This window comes from Pagrus major, chromosome 13 (assembly GCF_040436345.1).
Source record: "Pagrus major chromosome 13, Pma_NU_1.0".
Lineage (NCBI taxonomy): Eukaryota > Metazoa > Chordata > Actinopteri > Spariformes > Sparidae > Pagrus > Pagrus major.
In genome coordinates, this window is record NC_133227.1 from 7,239,353 (window position 1) to 7,260,174 (window position 20,822).

Consider the following 20,822-nt stretch of genomic DNA (forward strand, 5'->3'; position numbering starts at 1 on the left):
GTCAGTCTCGGCTGTGAAGAAGCTACGGCGGGCAAAAAAAGTGCGTCAGTATCCCTCTCGAAACATGTTAGTGACTCCCTCGACTCAGGAAAAACAGAGACTTTCTGATCAGTGCTGTTTTCTGTTTTTCTTTTCTCCTCATTCATCTTGTATCCAAAGCAACAGGGAGTAATCTTGTTTTTATTATTTTATGATTTTCATTGCTGGGAGTGAGGAAAGCACAAGTTCACGGACAGACCTGGGTGTCAATAAAAAGGGATTTCTTAATCTCTGAAATTATGTACAGCATGTTTCGTATATAAATATATATTTAAAATATAAATCTATTTTATTATTATTGGATTTTTGGGTTCTTTTACATTTAAGACACTATGTTGAGGTTTAGGGGAGGGACTCTTGTGTTTATCCATCAGAGGTGAGAGCTGAGTGGAGAGAGGCACTCTTCACATTGAAATGTGCAGTTTGGGAAGAATCAATGAATACTTCTTTTGCACAAAATGTATCATACACCATCCCACTTTGTTTATCGTTTTATTACTTTTAGTTATTTTTGGGAGAGGGGTCTTTTTATTTAAGAACTTTAAGTCGATGTTCAATGTTCTGTACAGTTTTTTATGTGATTTTTTTTTTTTTTTTTTTTTTTTTTTCTTCTCCTATTTAAATTAAAGGTTTTTGTGTCTTTGTTTGCAAATCAACTGCTGTGAGTGATTTCATTTTCCTTGTCCTGCTGTTTTTTAGTTCAGAGGAAAATTTCAACACTTGGCCGTAATTTGCAGCCTGGGAACCAGACAAACCTGTGAGCTAATGTTTTATTTGGTCTGGCTCCCTCCCATTCCTACTGATCTCCATCCGACTTGACCTGTGTCCGGCCAGTCGGAACCGTTAATCTAATAAAGAGCAGGTTTTGACGCAATCACTGGCAGAGGACCGTCACCAGTCCAGATTTGATACTCGCACTACATTCTGCTGCTCTGATTGGTTGCAGGTCCATCCAGTTGCTTCCAGAGGTATTTGGTTTGCACCCGTTGATCCCTTTCCCCTTTGGAAATTGAAAATGAACTGAGAAGTTTCACACTAATGCTAATTTGTGAATTAGTCCTGCAATGCGAGGCTACCTGATTTCTTCTTTCCTTAAAAATTATGTTAAACACCCTACAGTAGCACCAAAGTGCCATGTAGCCCTTCATCAAATGATCCAGTAGTAATATGCTGCTGATCAGCTAAGTTTCTGTTTAATGAGCAATTAACCTTCTTAACCTCTGACTGGGTGCACAGTAATTATCTAAAATATGCTGGAAACTGTTTCATCTCACCTTGTCAGACTTTAATGGTTACAAACGGAACCTGTTGGCCACATTTGTTTTTCGCTGTTGTCAGAGGGACGTCGTTCCTCTCAGAGAGAACAGACCTGACTGTCTTCTTCAGTCTGTTTCTTCTTGACACTGAGCTCACCGGCCTCGAGCTCCTTCCTGATCTACAGTGGGGTTTTCTCTCCAATATGTATAGTTGTGTTTCCACCAACCTCTCTGTGTAACACCCTTGAAACCCACATGCACCTACACCTGTTATCGCGGCTAACCCTTTCACTTTTCCAGCTGCTGGGAAACAACAGACACACTTATTGGTCTTGATAAGCTGCAGCATTTATCAACTGACCCAATGTAACATATACAGTACATTTACTGCCAGATTGACCACTTACTGCTAAATGTTTCCTCTGGTCTGCTCGAATTCATCGTCATCGTTTTGCTGCTCGCTCCTTCTCCCACTCTCCACGCTGTTCTTATTACATCGAATCGATTCCAAATAGATATTTTATTACAGATTTGATATGTAAATGCACCGTTTACGTTTTCGGAGTATCTTCTGTTCTAACACTTGATGAATACAAAGTTGTGTATGAGGTGCTCAGATATGATATGACGTAAGGGCTTTTTGATGAGAGCAGGATACTAAAAAATAAGTATCCCCCCCAAATACCCAGTCTCCTCTGACTGGTCATCTCACACATGCCTGAGCCAGCACCGCTAACAACAACAGAGCAGCTGTGCTAAATCAATTCAAACTAGCTGCAAAGCATAAATTATGTAAATGTATGACAAGGTGACGGAGGCTGATGTCACAAAGTCGTGGGACTACTGACGAGGTGTTTCAGTGACTTTGAGCTTTTTAACTTTCAAGACTTTTACATGCACAAGGACCTATAAAACACTGAAGAAAAGGAAAAAAACAAAAAAGCAAAGTGTGTCTCCTTTAAAATCTCACTTTAGCACTTTATAAATCGTAGGACTGCAAGAGAAGATTGTAAGTATATCGTATGCAGTGCAATTATAGATGCATCATGTCAATAAAATTCCACACCCATCTGACACGTTGCATTTATTTCAATATTTGTGATGCTGTACAGCGATGCAGTAGTATGCAGGGAGCACAGGCCGGGCTGTAAAAATCCATAAACTACATGACAACAACAGAGTCTTGGGAGTCTTTAGTTTGTCACTGTGGATGGAGCATCTCTTTTGAGAAATCAAACAAACGAGCGCTTCATCAGAGACGGAGTGTAGCGTATCTCATTATAACACTCCTCCTCTTCTTTCCCCTGCCTCCACCTCCCGTCCTGTCCCGTGCGATGGAGCCACAGCACGAGCACCAGCAGCGCCAGCAGCACCAAGCACATGGATAAGGTGAGCAGCACACCCTGCAGCATGCCCGAGGGACTGTCTGGGGCTGCGGAGAAACAGGAAACGTTAAAATCATTCATGTGGCTGTGGTGAAAAGAGGCAGAGAGGATTATGGGTGAACAAAGAGCCGCTCACTGCTGTAGATGGACAGGTTGACGTAACAGTTCTCTGTTCCCAGGACGTTGTTGGCAGAGCAGCGATACAGGCCGGACGTCTGAGAGGACACATTGACAATCTGGACGGAGCCTGACAGTTCCCCTGAGGGACAGACAGAGAAGAGAGACCCTGGTGATGTCATAGTGATGTCATCGGGGTAATCTTTTAAAAAAACAGCTCCAACACCTTATACTATGCAATTCAGGTTCACTCATACATCATTTTATCAACTATTCCCTGACATTTTCCTTGCTATCGTTGAGATCTTGAGACTTTAAAAAAAGGGATGATCTCACGCAAGATGATGATTTGGCAAAATGGTCCGTGTGTGTGTCTGTGTCTGTGTCTGTGTGTGTGCGTGTGTGTGTGTGTGTCTGCACTGACCCTCCATGTTGATGGGAAGTGCAATTTCCTCTGGATTCAGTTTATCCCAGCGGATCTCTGGAGTGGGGACGCCCTCCGCCACCGAGCAGGACAGAGTGACACTTCCTCCCATATCTATGTCTCCATCCCACTGACACACAGGCAGCGAGGGCGGCGCTACAAAAACAATCAGTAGACACATTAATAGAAGGGCGTACTTCAGTGCAGTTATGAGGTACTTGTACTTCACTTCACATTTCCATTTTGTGCTACTTCTGATACTTCCACTCCACAACATTTTGGAGGCACGTATTGTACTTTTAACTCACTACATTTATTGAATGACTTTAGTTACTAGTTATTCTGCAGATTGCAACAGCAGCAGTGCATTTTTGAATTGAATTTATTTTATTTGCAATCAGATAAAAGTCAGTCGACTCTCGACTTTTGATCCAGTTTCAGTTCATTTAATACCAGATGCTTTAAGACTGATACTAAAGTAATATCTTTACTTTTACTCAAGTATGACTGTTGGGTACTTTTAACAACAGTTGTATTACCAGTGTATTATCAAAGTGTAAATTCATTACATTTTGTAATATCTTCTTGAAGCTAAATGACAATATATTGGCATGCATTGTCACCTGTATGTGGACTCCATCCATATATTAAAATGTATTTTTAAGATATTACATTATGTTTTCAGTATATTTCAATATATGCTTGTTCTGTAAGGGGGGTCCTGAATGTCTATACATCATTTACTGGCAATCCATCAACTAGTTGTTGAAGAATTTCAGTCCGGACCAAGATGGCCATGATTAGAGCCGTTCTGCTAGCACTGCTGAAAGCTACTTGATTATCTGAGCCTCTCTATTTGTCCGACAGGATTCACACCAGTGATGGCAGATATGGTTGGGAACACACCAAATATGAGTATCCGACTGAAAAAAATAGATGAATCCCTAACTCAATATATTAAATGGTGCTTGCTTCAAATATATGTGAAGTGCTTTGGTAGACAATGTGTGACCCACTCACCCAGAACCTCGAGCTCCAGTTCTCCAATGCCAGGATCTGCCGTCTCTGGTGGGTTATTGACCATGCAGCGGTAAATACCAGCATCTGATACACGTGTGTCATTCAGGACAATGTCTGCACTCCAGGGAATACCTGCAGCAGGTTTACATGAATGTTTTTATCCAGGCTTCAGTTTGTAAATTCATCCTTTAAACGTGATATTTCCAAAAACAGTCTCTGAGAATCAAATTTTAAAAAATGAAAAATGGCTAACACGTCATTTTACAGGGATGCAAATTTCATGTTCAGTGGAAATTATCAAGTAATATATATTTCATTGAATTTACCCGGAAATGATTTAACAATAATATTTTCCAGCAAGCAGTTGATGAATAGCTCCATATTTCTTTAATACATTTCCAGCTGGTTTCGTTTTCCCTCAGCAGGCCGCTAAATTGAGGTGAGGTGTTGCAGCTTAAAGGGGCACTATGTAGTTTTGGAGAAGAAATACAAATGTAGAATTTTATTATTTACAATATCAATGAGATAATAACACAAACTCAGATGTATTTATTGTTTCCATAACTGAATAAACAAGCTTTTTTCAGAGGAAAATAAGGTCCCCAGAACACTGTTTGAAGCTAGAGAGGTGGCAGGGTCCACCACAAAGTAAAACAGTGTGAAATTGTGGTGTCCTTTAAGATCATTTTGTTTATTCAGTCATGAAAACAAAGAGAGTTTGTTTATTAGTTTGATAGGCATAAAAAACATTAATCTCTTCTGATTAAAATTCTTTTCCAAAACTACATAGTGCACCTTTAATTTCCAGATTTCTGTCTGTCCAACTTCTGCAGGTTAGTAGATTGAAGTACAATTTTAACCATGTACATGTCTGGAACAGATTTCCTAAATGCCATTTTTTTTATATAGTGAGCCACTTTAAAATGCAATCTACCAACAAACACAACTTTATAATCAAGAATCAAGTCCGGCAAGTTTGGGGAAGTTGTCCAGCGGGAAGACAGAAACTAATTTGAAGTTTCCTGGAAATGTATTAAAAAAATGCCCAGCTATTATTATATTAACTTCTTGTTGGAAAGTAACAGTATGTTATTGTTAAATACAGTAATATTTAATATATATTTCAATACATTTTGAGGTAATTACTGTGGAAACTTGGGGGCAAATTTCAAATTGTGTTGCTTGGTAATTACCACCTACTCACCATGAAATTTGTCTGTAAAATTAAGAGTTACCAAAAACTCTTTCACCGGTCTTACCTGTAAAACCCACCCTGCCGACGAGGGCTGGGTCTTCAATCACCTGCCCATGGTCGTACACAATCACCTGGAAGTGAGCGCAGCCATTAATAAGTAGTTTCAGAGCATTAAAATACAGACGGGCTTCTAACAACACATGTAGTGAAGCCTGAGCTGTAGACGTGATTTGAAAATACAGAAAAATGCAGAACTTTCAGAGAAACTTTCACTTGTTATTCACATTGCTGGTACCTGATACACACCTGAAATACCCGTCCTGAAATATAAATATATATGATCAGTTTGTAAGGCTGCAGCTTGTTGAGAGAGTCTGTGTGTGTTTGTGTTGGGATTCACACCTGTGTGGGGGTTTCTGGACTGGAGAGGGGAGCCAGAGTCCAGATGACATTGAGTCTGGAGAGAGGGCTGGAGGTGAAGAAGGAGCAGGGCAGCACCACGAAATCCCCTTGAACCACCTTCAGGCTGGATTCCCTCATGGTCACCCTGAGCGCAACTGTGTCGACGAACGAGGCAGAAAAGGACAAACAGAAAAATGAGACAACTCAGATCTGTGAAATCCTACGAGAATCCTTTGACTTATGGAGTTATTCCTTAAATATTTTATTCTGCCTAAGTTTCCCTGTTGACGTGCAGACTCCACTGCTCCCTCTCCACCTTCATTACTGAAATAATGAACCCCCCCTCCTCCTCGTCTCTGTCATCCCCAGGCCTTTTGTGTGTGTGTGTGTGTGTGTGTGTGTGTGTGTGTGTGTGTGTGTGGGAATTCAGCGTGCATATTAGTTGTTAATTACACTTGACAGCTTTGAGGGTGAGCCAAAGCGGTCACAGACTGAGTGGAACAACAGCCCACTTCACTGGGATGTGTTCATGAAAACATAACGTCAGTCCACGACATTGTCTCTATGTAGATCACCAGTTTTCTAAAGCGTCAGCCTTTCAAATTAAAACGCCCAATATGACAAAAGTAGGCTTTATTTGATACAACTGTAATGTTTAAAAATGGTGGATTTTCAGGGTTACTACTGAATCTTTAGCTCATCACATGTCTACATGATTAAAGCCCTTATTTGTGCGTATGATTTAAACATTTCTGGTCGGGGAAAAAAAAGGTGTTTGGGCTTTAAGTTGTTAAAAATAGACACTTTTAGTCTGCTTTCAAAAAGATCTGCATTCTCACAGTCCAACATATCCGTCCAAACACTAAAGAGCTTTAGAGCTAACTCATGTCAGTGTAGTTTTAACTCTACAATGTAGATTATAAGTGTCTGTCATACTTGTATTCACGTCACAATAACTTAATGGACAAATATACAGTTATTTCTTCTAAAAGAAGCAGCAGTTAGCAGCTTTGTCAGTCCCTCAAAACACTTGAATCTACAGCAGCTTGTGCAAAATGTCTAATATTTGTGATCTAAAGACAGAAGACAGGCCCACTCACCATTCTCCAGAGCGGTGAAACACACACACAGGGTCCAGAGCATCCATCTTCCAGCAGAGCCCATAGCTGAGAGGACAGTACTCTCTCCCCCTGTGTACAAGCTGGTGGCCAGGAAAACTAGGCATGCATGATTAATCTATTGAGCGACGCAACAAACCCCACCCTCCGTTATTCTCACTCTCACTTCATTCTCACCTCGCATCGTCTGGTACAAGATGAACTAAAGTGACTGCAGATGGATTTTTAATGAAGTATGTAAGGAAGGTAAAACAGGTCAGCTTGTAGTGTAATTGGTAAGTGTAACGTAAATAAGTGCAGCTGCTCCAGAGGAAATGTAACCTATATAAGACAACACGCTGCAGGGTAACACACAGTATGCGGTGCGCAGCAGCAAGATTTTGTCGCTAACATTAGCCACCATAAGCTACTGCTCAAACTGAACCAGGTGAGGCTGCAACAGCGACAGTCTGTGTTTTCACTCGTGTCCGTTTGTTTGTTGGTTTGTCAGCAGGATTACACAAAAACTGCTGAACGTTTTTTCGCAAAACTTGGATGGAGGACGGGTCTCGGCCCAGAATAGACCCCATTAACTTTTTGTGCAGATCCGGATAAAGAGATGGATCCAGGAATGTTTCCTCACTTTCTTTAATATTGCGAGATCGGGAGCTTTTTGTCATTTTCGTTTTTTTCAAGTTCTCAGGGAATGATGCACAGATGTAGCTGAAAAAAATCAGACTTTTTAATTGCATTTTAGTGGACTTAAATATGTTTTATTTGATATTGGATTAGACTTGATTGAACTGAAGGGACTGTTGGGCCTTGGCAGAGGTATGCGCTTCTAGCACCTTATAATTTCAACTTTTCAAAGAGGAGGACTGTGTTATTTCTTTTTTCAACAGCTACATAGCCACACTTTAAGGATTAAGGTTACTTTTCATAACCAGATAACAGAAAACTAATCTACATGTTTCTATGGTTAAATTCATGTCACCTCACTTGCAATCATAAATTAATTTTAATAACAACGTTTTGTTATAACGACCTTTACAAGGTTATATTACAAGACAATAAAATAAATTGGTAGATTTCTTTCTTTCTTTTTTAGATTTATTTTAACATTTTCTGATTCCAACTTCTCAAACATGAGGATCTGATGCTCTTATCTGTTTCATATTCTATAAATTCAATACTTTTTGGAGTGATGGCTGAACAAAAGAAGCAAACTTGTGCTTTGGGAAATTGTTACTGGCATCTTTCACTATTTGAAGGTATTTTAAAGATGAAACAGTAAAACAATTCACGCAAAAGATGAACTGATGAATTGACAGTGGATGATGATAATGACTGAGGTTTTTTTTCAGTCGTGTTGCAAACACGTCATCCTGCTTGTTTCAGTTGTTAGTTTTTCAAGATTGTTAACTAACAACTAATTGAACTCTTCTGCTCTGACTAATACTAAAAGCTCACAGATCTGATGAGGTAATATTAGCTGCTGACGACTTGAATGGAAATCTTTATGGCTACAATCTGCCTTTCTGAGTTAGTGTGAATATAAAAACAAACAAAAGAACAGGACAGATGAAGCCTTTCACTCAAAGCTGTTTTGCTATTCAAATGGATTACTACATATAAAATCAGCTCTTCCTTTCTTTCTAAAAAAAAGGTAGTTTTCCCCTCATCCATGTACAGTGATTCATGGATGTGAGGCAGACCTGAGGTCGTCACCGGTCTGATTAGTTTTTGACACTCGCAGCGAACTGTCTGGTGATAAGGACTTCATCCAGTTATGACCTATGGGCTAAACAAAACCCCGTCACTGCAGCTTTTTGACGGATTTACATAAAATGTGTTCGTTATTCGTGACTCACATGAAGTCAATCTGCCTGCCAAGTTCTGCAGTGATCACCAAATTATGTTCCAGTTTAGAGCCGCTCACCAGTCACAACCAGACATCACGTGGTGGAGCACAGACACGCCATGAGGGCTGGAAAATTACACAGTCAACGTATCTGTCAGATTTAATCAGTGGGTGAAAGTAACTAAGTACATTTATATTTATTTAAGTGCTGTTCGCACTTAGGCACAGTTTTTATGTACTTTACTAGTATTCTACTAGATTTTATGCGACGGTTAACCTTTAGTCCACTACATTTATCTGACAGCTCTGGTTACTTTGCAGATTGAGATTATTAAGACAAAATATAACTAATAAATTATGATTTACTATTACAGGTTAAGCTACCCAGCAGGACATTATTCAGATGAGCCTCATCCTCACCAGCTGCAACATTAAAGTGATAAAGTGACACATTAATGCATCAGGAATTATAATCCAGCAATATAATAGCTATTATTCTGGAAAGGACCATTCTGCATGAGTACTTTCACTTTCGGTACTTTAAATATGTGTGGACTTTAATTTACAACAGAGTATTTTTACACTGTAGTTTTACTACGTTTACTGAAGTCAAAGATCTGAGTACTTCTTCCATTTACTCAAGTAATGTACTTCAGCACAAATTCAAGGTACTTGTACTTTTCAGGTTTACGCAACTTTATACTGCTACTCCACTACATCTCAGAGGCAAATATTGTACCTTTTACTCCACTACATTTGTCTGACGAGTTACTTTTCAGATTGTCCCCTTCCTACCGTGTATCTGACAGGAAGGGTATAAAAACCGTGTATAAGTCATGTATCAAATTTAATGATTTTGAATTTAATATTTCAGACTTAAGGATTAAGTGTTCCCTTATGTGTCACCTACTTATTAGCTAAATAAACTATAAACCCCTCTCGGATTAGCTGGAAAATACATCATCACAAAGCTGAAAACAAGGATGTTTTTCTGACACCATGAAAACTTTTTAAAAATATGTGGTTGAGTGGTGACAGCAACACTACACACATACGATGATCTTTTAGAATATGACGCAATGCAGTAGATTAAACTACTCATCAGTATAATGTAGTTAAAATGAGCTCAACCTTAAATATCTACAGCAGTAAAATGCAACATACACGAGTGCAGCAGTGTTATTAATCCAAAAGCATCCGATATAATAGTAAAACACTGACAGGGACCATTTTTCTGCACAATGAGTACTTTTACTTTTGATACTTTTGGTTCATTTCAGAGAAGGGTTTGAATGTAGGACTTATACTGGAGTATTTTCAGTGTGGTATTAGTACTTTTACCCAAGTAAAGGACCCAAGTAGTTCCTCCATCATTGATTTCTTTCACCACTAGATTTAATGAGCCCCACGTGGGAGCGAAAGGAAATTGTTTCAAACATGAGCATTTTGATGATTTTTGATAACCTTCACTGGACATGGATTACTGGCAACAGAGGTGCACGTATTTCTATTTACTGAAAGAAAATAAGTGTTGGAGCAGCAGAGGAGCCAGGATAGAAAGTATATTAAAAAAATAAAAACATTCAAGTTGGGCTGGACCAAAAAAAGAAGCTGCAAAGCAACATGTGACCTTTTCAAGTTTTCAATTTGACCTTTTATGTAGTCGCCCCACTGAGGTCAGTGTCTCCCTGTTACTGCTTCTCCACCTGCAGTTCGTTTGGGTTCCTGTCACTTTATCTTTTCTCTCTTTCATTTAAATACACGCCACCATGGTGACTTTTTTTATGTTGCTGACATTTTTTTCTTTTAAAAAGGACTATAAAGGTTGAGACTGCACTTCCATGAGTAAGTTTTGCAGATCAAATCCAAATAAAGGAAATGTTCATGAATAAGGAGGAGGTCTGAGCCTGTTTCAGGTGCTGTGGAGTTTTTATTGTGTGTGGTTCTTCATGAATCAGCAGCTGACCGAGAGATATGAGAAAATATACACACATGGAAGTTGACTGCAGGCTGGAATCTTTACTTTACTTAAAAAAAAAAAAGACTGATGAAGGGCAGTAGTTTCTCGTCCTTAGACGTTTCAGATTCTTTGTGATCACATCGTCAGTATCTACTCCTTACCGCTTTAATTTGGGCTGTTAAGATAAGTCTAATTATAAAAACCCCAACCAAAGAGCCTATGGCACAAGGTTGACTTCTCCCAATTTATTCAAACAACAAGTAACATCCAGCACCAGCTTTGTGCGTTCCAGCTGTGAAAGACAGAATATTTCAAAGGTAAAGTGTTCTTACTCTGAGACTAGAAAATAAAACGGAAGAGAGTGAGTTGGCAAAACCGTCCAGTACTTCTGTTAAGAGTATTTGTTATCATTTAGGACTGTACAGAGATTGAATTATATGGTGAGGCCTCATCGGAGCTCACCACCATATATATACAGCACTGTGTTCACCCCACAGTAAGGAATATACACATCAACCTACAGAAAACACACTTTTTCGTGTGTGTGTGTGTGTGTGTGTGTGTGTGAATCTGAATTCTGTGCATCTCCAAGTTAACTTACATTACATCCTCTTGCCTGCATGCAGACAAAAATCACAAGCCTTTACTCAATGGAGCCACAGTTAGCTGCACTTCCTGTTGTCTTTATCAGTTTCACACAAAATCACAGGTCAAAGTGGGTAGAAACACACACCAACACACACGCACGTAAGTTTTGGGATAAATATGCTCACTGGTTGGACATGTAACACTTCCCTTCATAAAACATTATCAATGTTTTAGTGACAGTCTCTATTCTAGGATAAAATAAACCTAATTCTGTTCTCTCAGAGTCGGGGCCCTTAATAAATAGAAGATGAGAGAGAGAGAGAGAGAGCGCGCGAGAGAGAGAGAGAGAGAGAGGAGAGAAAGATAGACAGGAGAGACAGACAGGTAAGCGGAGTGAGCGCTGCCTCTTTCCCTTCAGGGTAATTGGGAGTGACCTGGTGGCAGGCGAGCCAATCACAGTAGGATCCAGACGGGTTTAGACCAATCAGATCTCTTCAGTGAGAGGCCTGGGCCTGTTGCTGCAGTTTAACGGCAGTACAGTCCAATCACAACAGCATGGTGACGGGTTTCTCCAGGAACTTGCGGAACTCGGCGAGCCACTGCGCGCCTACCGCCCCGTCCACCACTCGGTGGTCGCAGCTCAGCGTCACCGACATCAAGCTGGCTACGTCAAACCTGCGGAGAAAACGTAGAAACACACACTGCATCAGATTTGTTTGGGTTTTTTTTGTATGTAATGTTTCCAACTTGTTACAGTGTTGGAACTCACTGACCCTTTCTCATTATCAGCAGGCATCAGCCTTTTCTCTGAGCCTCCGACGGCGAGGATACAAGACTGAGGAGGGTTGATGATCGCCGAGAAGTTCTTGACGCCAAACATCCCCAAATTAGAGATTGTGAATGTTCCTCCCTGTTGGACAAAAAAACACATATAAGAGGACAACTTCAATTTGCTGCTTCACTGGATGAAATGAACAGCTAACTATCCCATGAGCGACTGAATTTTTATTTTTGGGTGAACTTCCTTCCTTTAAAACAGAAATGGGCAGGACTGATTGGAAGTTGTTGATTAAAGTCTCAAATCGGTATGGATTGATCAGGGGATGCTATATTTATTATTCATAAGAAAACTGCCTCTGACTTGAGCTTCAGATTAATGTTTTTGATCGCAAGAGTAAGAACATATTTACAGAGAAAGGTTTTTTATAGACTTAAATTAATAAAAGGTAAGTCAACAACCCAAAGAGGATTTTCCTTCATCATGAGTATATAGCTATTGACAGGTATTATTTGGATGACAGTACATCATCTGTAACAAGTTTCAGTACTCGCTCTACCCTTATATCCCACATGTCCCCACAGGCTCAGCTCATGTGTCGCACCTGGAACTCGTGTGGCTGCAGTTTGCCTTCTCTCGCTTTGGCGGCGAGCGCCGACACATCAGAGCTGATGGCCACAAGTCCTTTGGTGTGCGCGTTAAACACGATGGGCGTGATGAGGCCGTTGGCTGTGCTCACCGCTACACTTACGTCCACCACATGGTTCCTGGAAACAGGAGTAAATAAGTCAATACTAATGACAGCACAGAAATGAGGTCAACTTCATTTCTAAACTGAGAGAAGATGGAAACATGTCTGTGCCTTGAGTGCCCTCTGCTGGCTGAAGTGTGAACAAAAAATGTCACAGTTTTCTTTTAATCTGACAGCACTTTTTTTTGCACACTTCCTTTGTTGGTCTTGACTGAACAATCTCAATGAGTTTTTACACTGATGCATCCATTCATCAAAATGTTACCATGGATATGAGCGACATAATTCAAATTTAGATTTTCGATGCAAAGAGTGATGTCAGACAAGAGACTGGTTGACTAGACTAGGAGACTTTGGATGATGAAGATTTATCTGTAATTTCCTGTTTACTGTATATTGGAACCAAACAACATTCAAATGTGTGTGGATGTGCCTGTTTGTGTGTATTTACTCACTGGCGAATGACTGTGTCCAACCAGGAGGAGTTGCACTCAGGAACCTTGAGGCAGGCCAGGGCGCTGGCTTTGATAATGAAGTCATTCACACTAAGCTTGATATTCTGGGCTTTCACTTCCTGCAGAGAGGATGAGAGGTTGTTTAGAAAAAGACACAGGAAATAACTATCTCAGTTCACATGTTTCCTGTCTTAAATTCTGTTACACGTCTATTCATGAACAAAAACTCACAGCATTAAGTTCTTTCCGAAGCTCGATCACTTGGTCCATGTTGACATCTACAGACAGATAATAGTGGGGGATGGTTTGCTTGGACTGCATCAACCTCTGAGCGATCACCTGCGGGAGAGACGCATACAAATGCACCTCAGCTTTGATCCATAATTCATCACGAACAGGAGTGAAGCGTGGTAGCTGAGTCGGTGTTGATAAATGCGCAAGTGCCCCTCTCCAGGGCAAAATGTGGAAGCAGAGGTTAGAGATAACAGAGCTACACCGTGAAAACCCCTCAGGACGTCTGCCTCACAGCGTTCATCAGCACCAAACGCTGCTTACAAGGAGCGTGTCATGAATTATACCTGGCTGCTATCAGAGGAGCTAGAGCAGGAGAGGAAGTCATCCATGAACATAATGGACCACCAAAAGTGCAGGCGTGTGTTTGCTCTCACCTTGCGGATGTTGCTGATAGGGATGTCTGTAAAGGTCCCGGCTGGTGCAGCAGGAGCTGCAGCAGGTGCAGGAGCAGCTGGAGCTGCAGCTGGAGTGGGAGCAGCAGCTACGGCCTGCCAACACAAATGATTTGATTTGCATTTAAAAGGACATTACAACAAAACCTTGAGGAATACAGTAGGACACCAACGTTTGGAGATTGTTAAAAACACGGGTAAAAACTATAACCGTGATTATTTGGAGAGGGTGGATGACATGAAACGTTTCCCATTAAACAATTAAAATTTAAAAATCCATGGACAGAATACGATAGTTTGCCTATTCTTTTTGATAAAAACTTAACTGAAAACATTACAAAGACAATTTATTGTCTTTATATGTAATGTTTTACCTAATCAAATTAATTGACTTTTGAAATATATGCTTAGTCTGAATTTGACTGGTTAACTAGTTGGGACAGGGGCAACAAAAGACTGAAAAAGTTGTGAAGCGGTCAAAAAACATCTGTTTGGAACATTCAACAGGTGAACAAGTTCATTAACAGGTGATAGTACCATGATTGGGTATGAAAGGGTTCAGTCGCTCACCAGCAGGTACGAGGTGAGGTTCAACACTTTGTGAAACTTTGTGTAATGTATAAAAAGATATTACATTACATGGACTTGAAAACACTTCAAGACCGTTTTAAACAGTGTCCCAGCTTATTTAGAATCAGGGTTGTAATAACATCTGGACACACAAAGACACAAATCCCAAAATGAAATTTAAAAAAAAGTTCTTCATAATTTCACACAGGTCATAGCCTTCAAATTGCTCATTTTGTCAAACCGACAGTCCAAAACCCAAAGAAGATCGATAATGAAAAAGAAATGCAAAGCAGCAAATTCTTGCTAGAAACAGAATGTTTAGCTTTTCTGCTTTAAGAATGAAATAAGAAAATCAAAAGAACAACAAAAGGTTTTTCAGCACCACATTCTTATATTCAGTATTCATATATTTTTTTAAAAAAATCAATTATGTAACTGAAGTTGTTACATATGATTACACAGGATTAAATGCACTGATAATGGATACAGAAACAAGTGTGAGCTTCACTTACAGGTGCAGCCTTTGGTGGAACAAAGCTGTCAATATCTTTCCTGGTGATGCGTCCATCCGGACCAGAGCCTGAACAGAAAACAGCTCAATGTACACTACAAAAAATATTTCCCCTTGTTTTGTCTAGTTCTGTATTCAGTTCAACTTAAAGCGGATGGTATTTTCAAACCTAGGCCCTATATTTACACGTGTGTAAATGATTTAAACACACCAAAAGTTTTGGAATCAGTCAGTCGATTGCCTCAGTTAAATATTCAGCCATGACTTTGGAAATAAATTCTTTCTGCCAGCTTCTCTAGGTAAATCTCCTCTCTCCAACTCTTTTCCTGTAACAACTCACTTCTCAAGATTTCAGAGAGAGACTTCACCTTGAGCAAGAATTGTGTGTTGTGAATTGTCTTGCTCTTTAACAAAAAAGGTTTATCTCCATACGACTTGTTTCCATAATATTGTCAGACACTTAGAATAACAACCTCAGCTTATTAGTGGCAAAAACAAACGCTTTTAGTGGACGTAACTTTGATAGTCGTAGTTACCCCAAAGGAATAAGCCGATTCCAAAACATTAGGTAAGTATTTACTGTCATTTAATCTATCAATATAGATTAGTTACTACTTGTGTCACGGTCACTTACCGCTGACCTGTGCCAGGTCAATTCCTTTCTCAGCAGCGAGTTTCTTTGCGAGCGGGCTGGCAAACACACGACCCTTCCTGGGTCCTGCAGGGGCAGCGGCTGCAGGAGTGGGTGCTGCAGCAACTGGAGCTGCAACCTACAACATAAAAACAGACATGGATAGATGATGTGATTCGTGTACAAGCTGTCTTACAACCAAAAAGCACTGAAGCAAAATTCAGCATGGTTTTGCGATTATTTGGGTAAAAGCTTTGTGTGTGTGTCTCACCGGTGTTGGTGCTGGTGCTGGTGCTGGAGCTGGAGGTGGTGTGGAAACCTCTGCCACTCCAGTCTCAACGTAATCCTTGAAGGCAGCGATGTCACTTTCTTTCTCTACAATGATGCAGAGCGGCGTTCCCAAGGGGACATCCCGAGTTCCTTCTGCCACCATGATTTTGGCCAAATATCCCTCCTCCTGCACCTCGAAGCCTGCACACAAACACATCACAGAGACCATGCTGTAAGTCAGCATACAAGACAGAATTTACCAGATATTAAACAGCACTCTAATACTCCTAGGACTGAGGTGTCTGAGGCAGTTTGGGTTTACCGATGGTCGCCTTGTCAGTCTCGATTTCAGCCAGCAGATCTCCTTCACTCAGCTTCTCCCCAACTTTCTTCTCCCAGCGCTGCACTGTTCCCATGGTCATGGTGGGAGACAGGGCAGGAAGTGTGATCTGTAAGATAAAGGCAGGAGGATGTCATCTCTATAGCTTCCAGTACGGGACAATAGTGACAAACAGAACAACCCTAAAAGGGGCCTGTATGATATAACTGTGACATCTCCAATTACAGTCAGGCTTGGAAACATTAGAGCAGCCTCTACCAAATGAAAGCTCCTCCCTGGCGTCTGGTAATGGACTCTCTGATTAAATGATAAAATCACCACGACTTCAACTCGTGATGTTTTGTTTTCATACTTGGCAACAACAGCAAGCTAGATGCGAGATCAACATGGGAGCAAGAAAAAAAACATCACACCACAAAACAAGTGCAAATATTTCTACTACTTGCAAGCAAGGAGCTACAACGTCTTTTCACCATTCAAATCACTGACTCACCATAAAACCTACACACATGACCCAAGAAGTACGACGTTATACAAATGCTGTTTTGTCATGCCAACAATACTGAGTTGCTATTAGAGAGCAGCAGAGGTGGCAAAAGTTCACACATTCTTTACCCAAGTAGAAGTAAGAGAGTTCAGGCTCTGAAAGGCACTCAAAGTAAAAAAGTAAAAAGTATCCCTCTGAAGGACATTTTTACCAGCCATTTCTTCAAGCTAACTGAACCTCACATCATTTTAAAATAATTCAAAGTCTATTAAACTTAAAGTTAGAATCAGTAGGATTTGTCTGAGCTGTTCGTAAACGCACCAGAGAGATGATTGTTGATTGTTGAGTCACATTTGAATATAAATAATCGATAACTCTCCTCAAATGCATTTAAACTACAGTAACAAGCCTGTTTTGAAAATGTAGGAGTACAGAGCAAGTACAGTTATTTGTGTTGAAATGTAGGAAGTCAAAAATTGTCAGAAAAATAAATACTCAAGTGAAGTACAGATACCTGAAAAATCTACCTCTCTTCTCTCGTTCTCTTTTGAAAATTTACAAACATTTTGGTTCAAACTGCCCTTCCTTGTCTCGCATTAAAAAACATGGGAACAAGATTTGCAAATAACGACTGATAAAGAAAGTTGGGCAAAGATCTGGGCTAAGAAAACGTTCATTCCTTCTCCATGTGTGCCCGACACTCCCTGCTTCAATTTAACATGTGACAGGTGTAGGTCTGCATGTGCAACATTGATCCACATGTTCTGGCTCTGTCCCAACTTGGAGGGATATTGGAGAATGATTTTGGAAGCTCTTTCTACAGTATTAACAGATAAAATTATTGCAATTAAATATGCAATTATTCCTGAAAGAGTGCAGTTACCCGTGGGGGACCCAAAAGTCATGGCCTTTACCACCCTCTTAGCTCGTCTCCTGATATTCTTGAAATGGAAGGATGCTGCCTTTTTTGAGGATTTGAGAAACTTTGAGGATTTGCCAACAAGACTGATTAATTCAAAGAAAAGCCTTAGTTGCACCATCAGAGAGAAAACTGCAAATGTCACCTTAAAAATCCATTCAGCTCCTCTCTGCTAACACACAGTAGTCATATGATGATCCCATCACACAGACTGTCAGACTGAACGACCCTGATCTAAACTACAGCTGTGGCTACAGGACACTGACCGTAAACATCCCCTACACTACATGACTGCACTTTGTTTATGTAGGAACACCTACCTTCAAGTGTGTGGGGTAAGAGCTGCCGGGGGCTGCAGGAGGAGCAGCGGCAGCAGCAGCAGGAGGAGGAGGAGCGGAGGCAGCCGGTGAGGGACCGGCACCGGCTGCTTTGAGAGAGTCCAATGTTACGTCCTTAAAGGCCGAGATGAGGTCGGGGCTGTGAGGGAGAGTAAACACACAGATATTAGACATACATTTTGAAAACAACTGCTGGTTCAGAAACAAAAAGGAGGAAACGAAGTGTAAAAATTACGTTTCCAGGTGCAGGAGGAAATCAATCATGATTCAGCTAAAAATAATGAAAACAATTTGAGTGCGTGATCTGCCTTCAAACTTTTATCCCCAGTCTAAAATCCACAAAGTTGAACTTATTCCATGTGATTTTATATGAATTAACCACAGACACCTACCTATCGACTGTGATGCAGATTACTGCTCCGATGTTGACGTCTCTGGTCCCTTCAGGAACCAGGATCTTTGCCAGATAGCACTCCTCCAGCATCTCAAAACCAACTGTGGCCTTGTCAGTCTCCACCTACAAGAGATACAAACATTTAAAAAAACGGATAGTTGTGATGATTTCCTACGATAATATGTAACATACACGCTCAGCTCAAACCTCGGCTATGAGGTCGCCCTCGCTGATCTTTTCTCCCTCCTTCTTTTCCCAGCGAGCAATCGTTCCTGTCTGCATGGTGGGTGACAGTGCGGGAAGCTCCACCTGAGGAACAGGAAACAAATTCCAGGAGTTTAAGAATGAAGGAGTCATGAGAAAATGACACCTGAAGGTCGACCAAATATCAAAGAAGACATTTAATTCAATAATGCTGAAAGATCACCACAGTCACTTTACAGTATCCTCACTGGGGTTTCATGACGGATAGGGCACTGTAAAAACAGCCAACTGTCAGGTGTTGTAACTGTGGATGCTACGTCATCATCACCTCATTCTCTTGCTCAATAAATGACCCACATACAGCTGTGTTTCACCACATCTGGGATGTATTACAGTAGCTGTCAAGGTCATGTAACATCTGACTGCAGAATCTACACAAGTGCTACCAGGAAAGACAAATACAGGCTAAGAGCAGGGTAACAGATCTACAGTCTCTTGTGCATTGCACTGTGGGACAATCGTATGACAGCAACAAGCTCAAAAATCAAGGTTTTTTGAATATGCATACTTGATTATACACTATATACTCACAACCTGCTTGAAATGAGTCTGCCGTATGAACATCAATATGAAATATAGAAAAACAAAATTCTAATTTAGCCAAATTTAGCACTGCAACTAATGATTATTTTTATTATCAGTTAGGGATGCACAATATATATTGTAATGATATTTCATTGGTCCAATATTGGGAAAGTTATATTATCTGCTTTTTGTGAAATTGTGGTTGATAAATATAGACAATAATTCTATAATTATCTAAAATTTGGTGAAGAAATTGGTGTCTTCAAATTCCTTCTTTTGTCCAACTATCAGTCCAAAAGCCTACCATCATAATTGACAAAAGAAATGCAGCAAATCATTACATTTAAAGCTGGAACCAGCAAATATTTGACATTTCCGCTCATAAAAAGACTGAAACGATTAATCGATTATCGAAATATATGTAAAATTTGCTTTGGATCAACTAATTGATTAAGCCACTAATCACTGCGGCTCTACTTCAATTTCTACATGAAAGTAAGAGTTTCAGCTTCATTTCTGTTCACTGACAGCACTTCAGTTTGAACATGTTCTGTTCTGATTAATGCTGATCTGCTGCAGACTGATATTTAAACCAGAATCTGGAATTGGACCAGGTTTGTTGGGGAAAACTGTCTAGTACATTCAGGTGTGTGTTTTAATTTTTGTAATAGACCTTTCTGTTTGGTCTGGGCCTAAAGTGGTGCCATCTCTTGGGTGCAGCCCAGCTAGAAAACGGCTCTGCGTCTCCAAAGACATTGAATGATGTCAAAGACAAACATGACAGCACCCTCGGTGACTACACTGTAATATGAGGACACCTTGTAACCCAAAACGGAAATCTTTTAATTCATATAAAACTGATTTAACACTAATAGCTCAAATCATCATGTACCAGCTTCCAAGTATGACACTTAATGACATTAAATAACATTGTGATGCTCTGATATACCGTTTAAAAACAGTGTTTGCAGAATTTACTTCACAGTTTAAGACTCATGCAACAGTTGCATTTAACCTGTGCCACGATCTGCTGCACCTCACAGTGCTAACTAATGCTAGCGAGGGAGGTCATGCTAGCAGAACCGGCGGTGCTATAGCAACCTCACACCCGGTCTGTCAGTTACCTTCTGGTGCGGCGGCAGGCTGTAGAAGCGCGTGCTCTGACAGCTGCCTGCCAGCTGGGGTAACCGCAGGAGACCCCCTCTGTGACTGAGGCCGGTGCCCAAAGACACGGTCCGGGACCCCGCTCCGCAGTGAAGTCGCCTCAGACAGCCGGTTCCGGGCACGGAGCGGGAGCTGAGCGCAGCAGGCCCGGTAGGGAGGGCACGGGGACAGGGGAGCCCGGCGGACGGCCTGAGCCGCAGGATGAGACGAAGCATTTCGCAGCGGTTGTAACACTACACGGAGTTGTTGAATAATGAATTTTCTCACACCGGCATCAGAGATACGCTGGCACTAAATGTCTCTGTGCCTCGAGAACCGGCCCGTACTTACTCCTCACTTTCTAATGACCTCCTCCAGTCCAAAACAAAACGATTTACGGCTCTCCTCTTTGTCCC

General features: G+C 40.8%; 2 protein-coding genes across 2 annotated transcripts; both read right to left on the reverse strand.

The window, feature by feature from the left end:
- Nucleotides 1–2,527: 2,527 nt before the first annotated feature.
- LOC141007291 (immunoglobulin superfamily member 11) lies at nucleotides 2,528–7,140 on the reverse strand. Its single transcript, XM_073479637.1, has 7 exons — nucleotides 7,134–7,140; nucleotides 5,839–5,993; nucleotides 5,501–5,567; nucleotides 4,242–4,373; nucleotides 3,222–3,377; nucleotides 2,817–2,939; nucleotides 2,528–2,727 (listed from the first exon to the last, which is right to left on the reverse strand). The coding sequence occupies exons 1-7, from the start codon at nucleotides 7,138–7,140 to the stop codon at nucleotides 2,528–2,530; spliced, it is 840 nt and encodes a 279-aa protein (XP_073335738.1).
- Nucleotides 7,141–10,706: 3,566 nt separating this feature from the next.
- dlat (dihydrolipoamide S-acetyltransferase (E2 component of pyruvate dehydrogenase complex)) lies at nucleotides 10,707–20,817 on the reverse strand. The gene is made up of 14 exons (XM_073480031.1): nucleotides 20,388–20,817; nucleotides 18,682–18,783; nucleotides 18,473–18,597; nucleotides 18,063–18,219; nucleotides 16,319–16,445; nucleotides 15,998–16,197; nucleotides 15,730–15,865; nucleotides 15,097–15,164; nucleotides 13,997–14,110; nucleotides 13,560–13,667; nucleotides 13,329–13,447; nucleotides 12,727–12,889; nucleotides 12,118–12,254; nucleotides 10,707–12,019 (listed from the first exon to the last, which is right to left on the reverse strand). Exons 1-14 carry the CDS (start codon nucleotides 20,640–20,642, stop codon nucleotides 11,890–11,892), a joined length of 1,941 nt encoding a protein of 646 aa, XP_073336132.1. The 5' UTR covers nucleotides 20,643–20,817; the 3' UTR covers nucleotides 10,707–11,889.
- Between the last annotated feature and the right edge of the window lie 5 nt (nucleotides 20,818–20,822).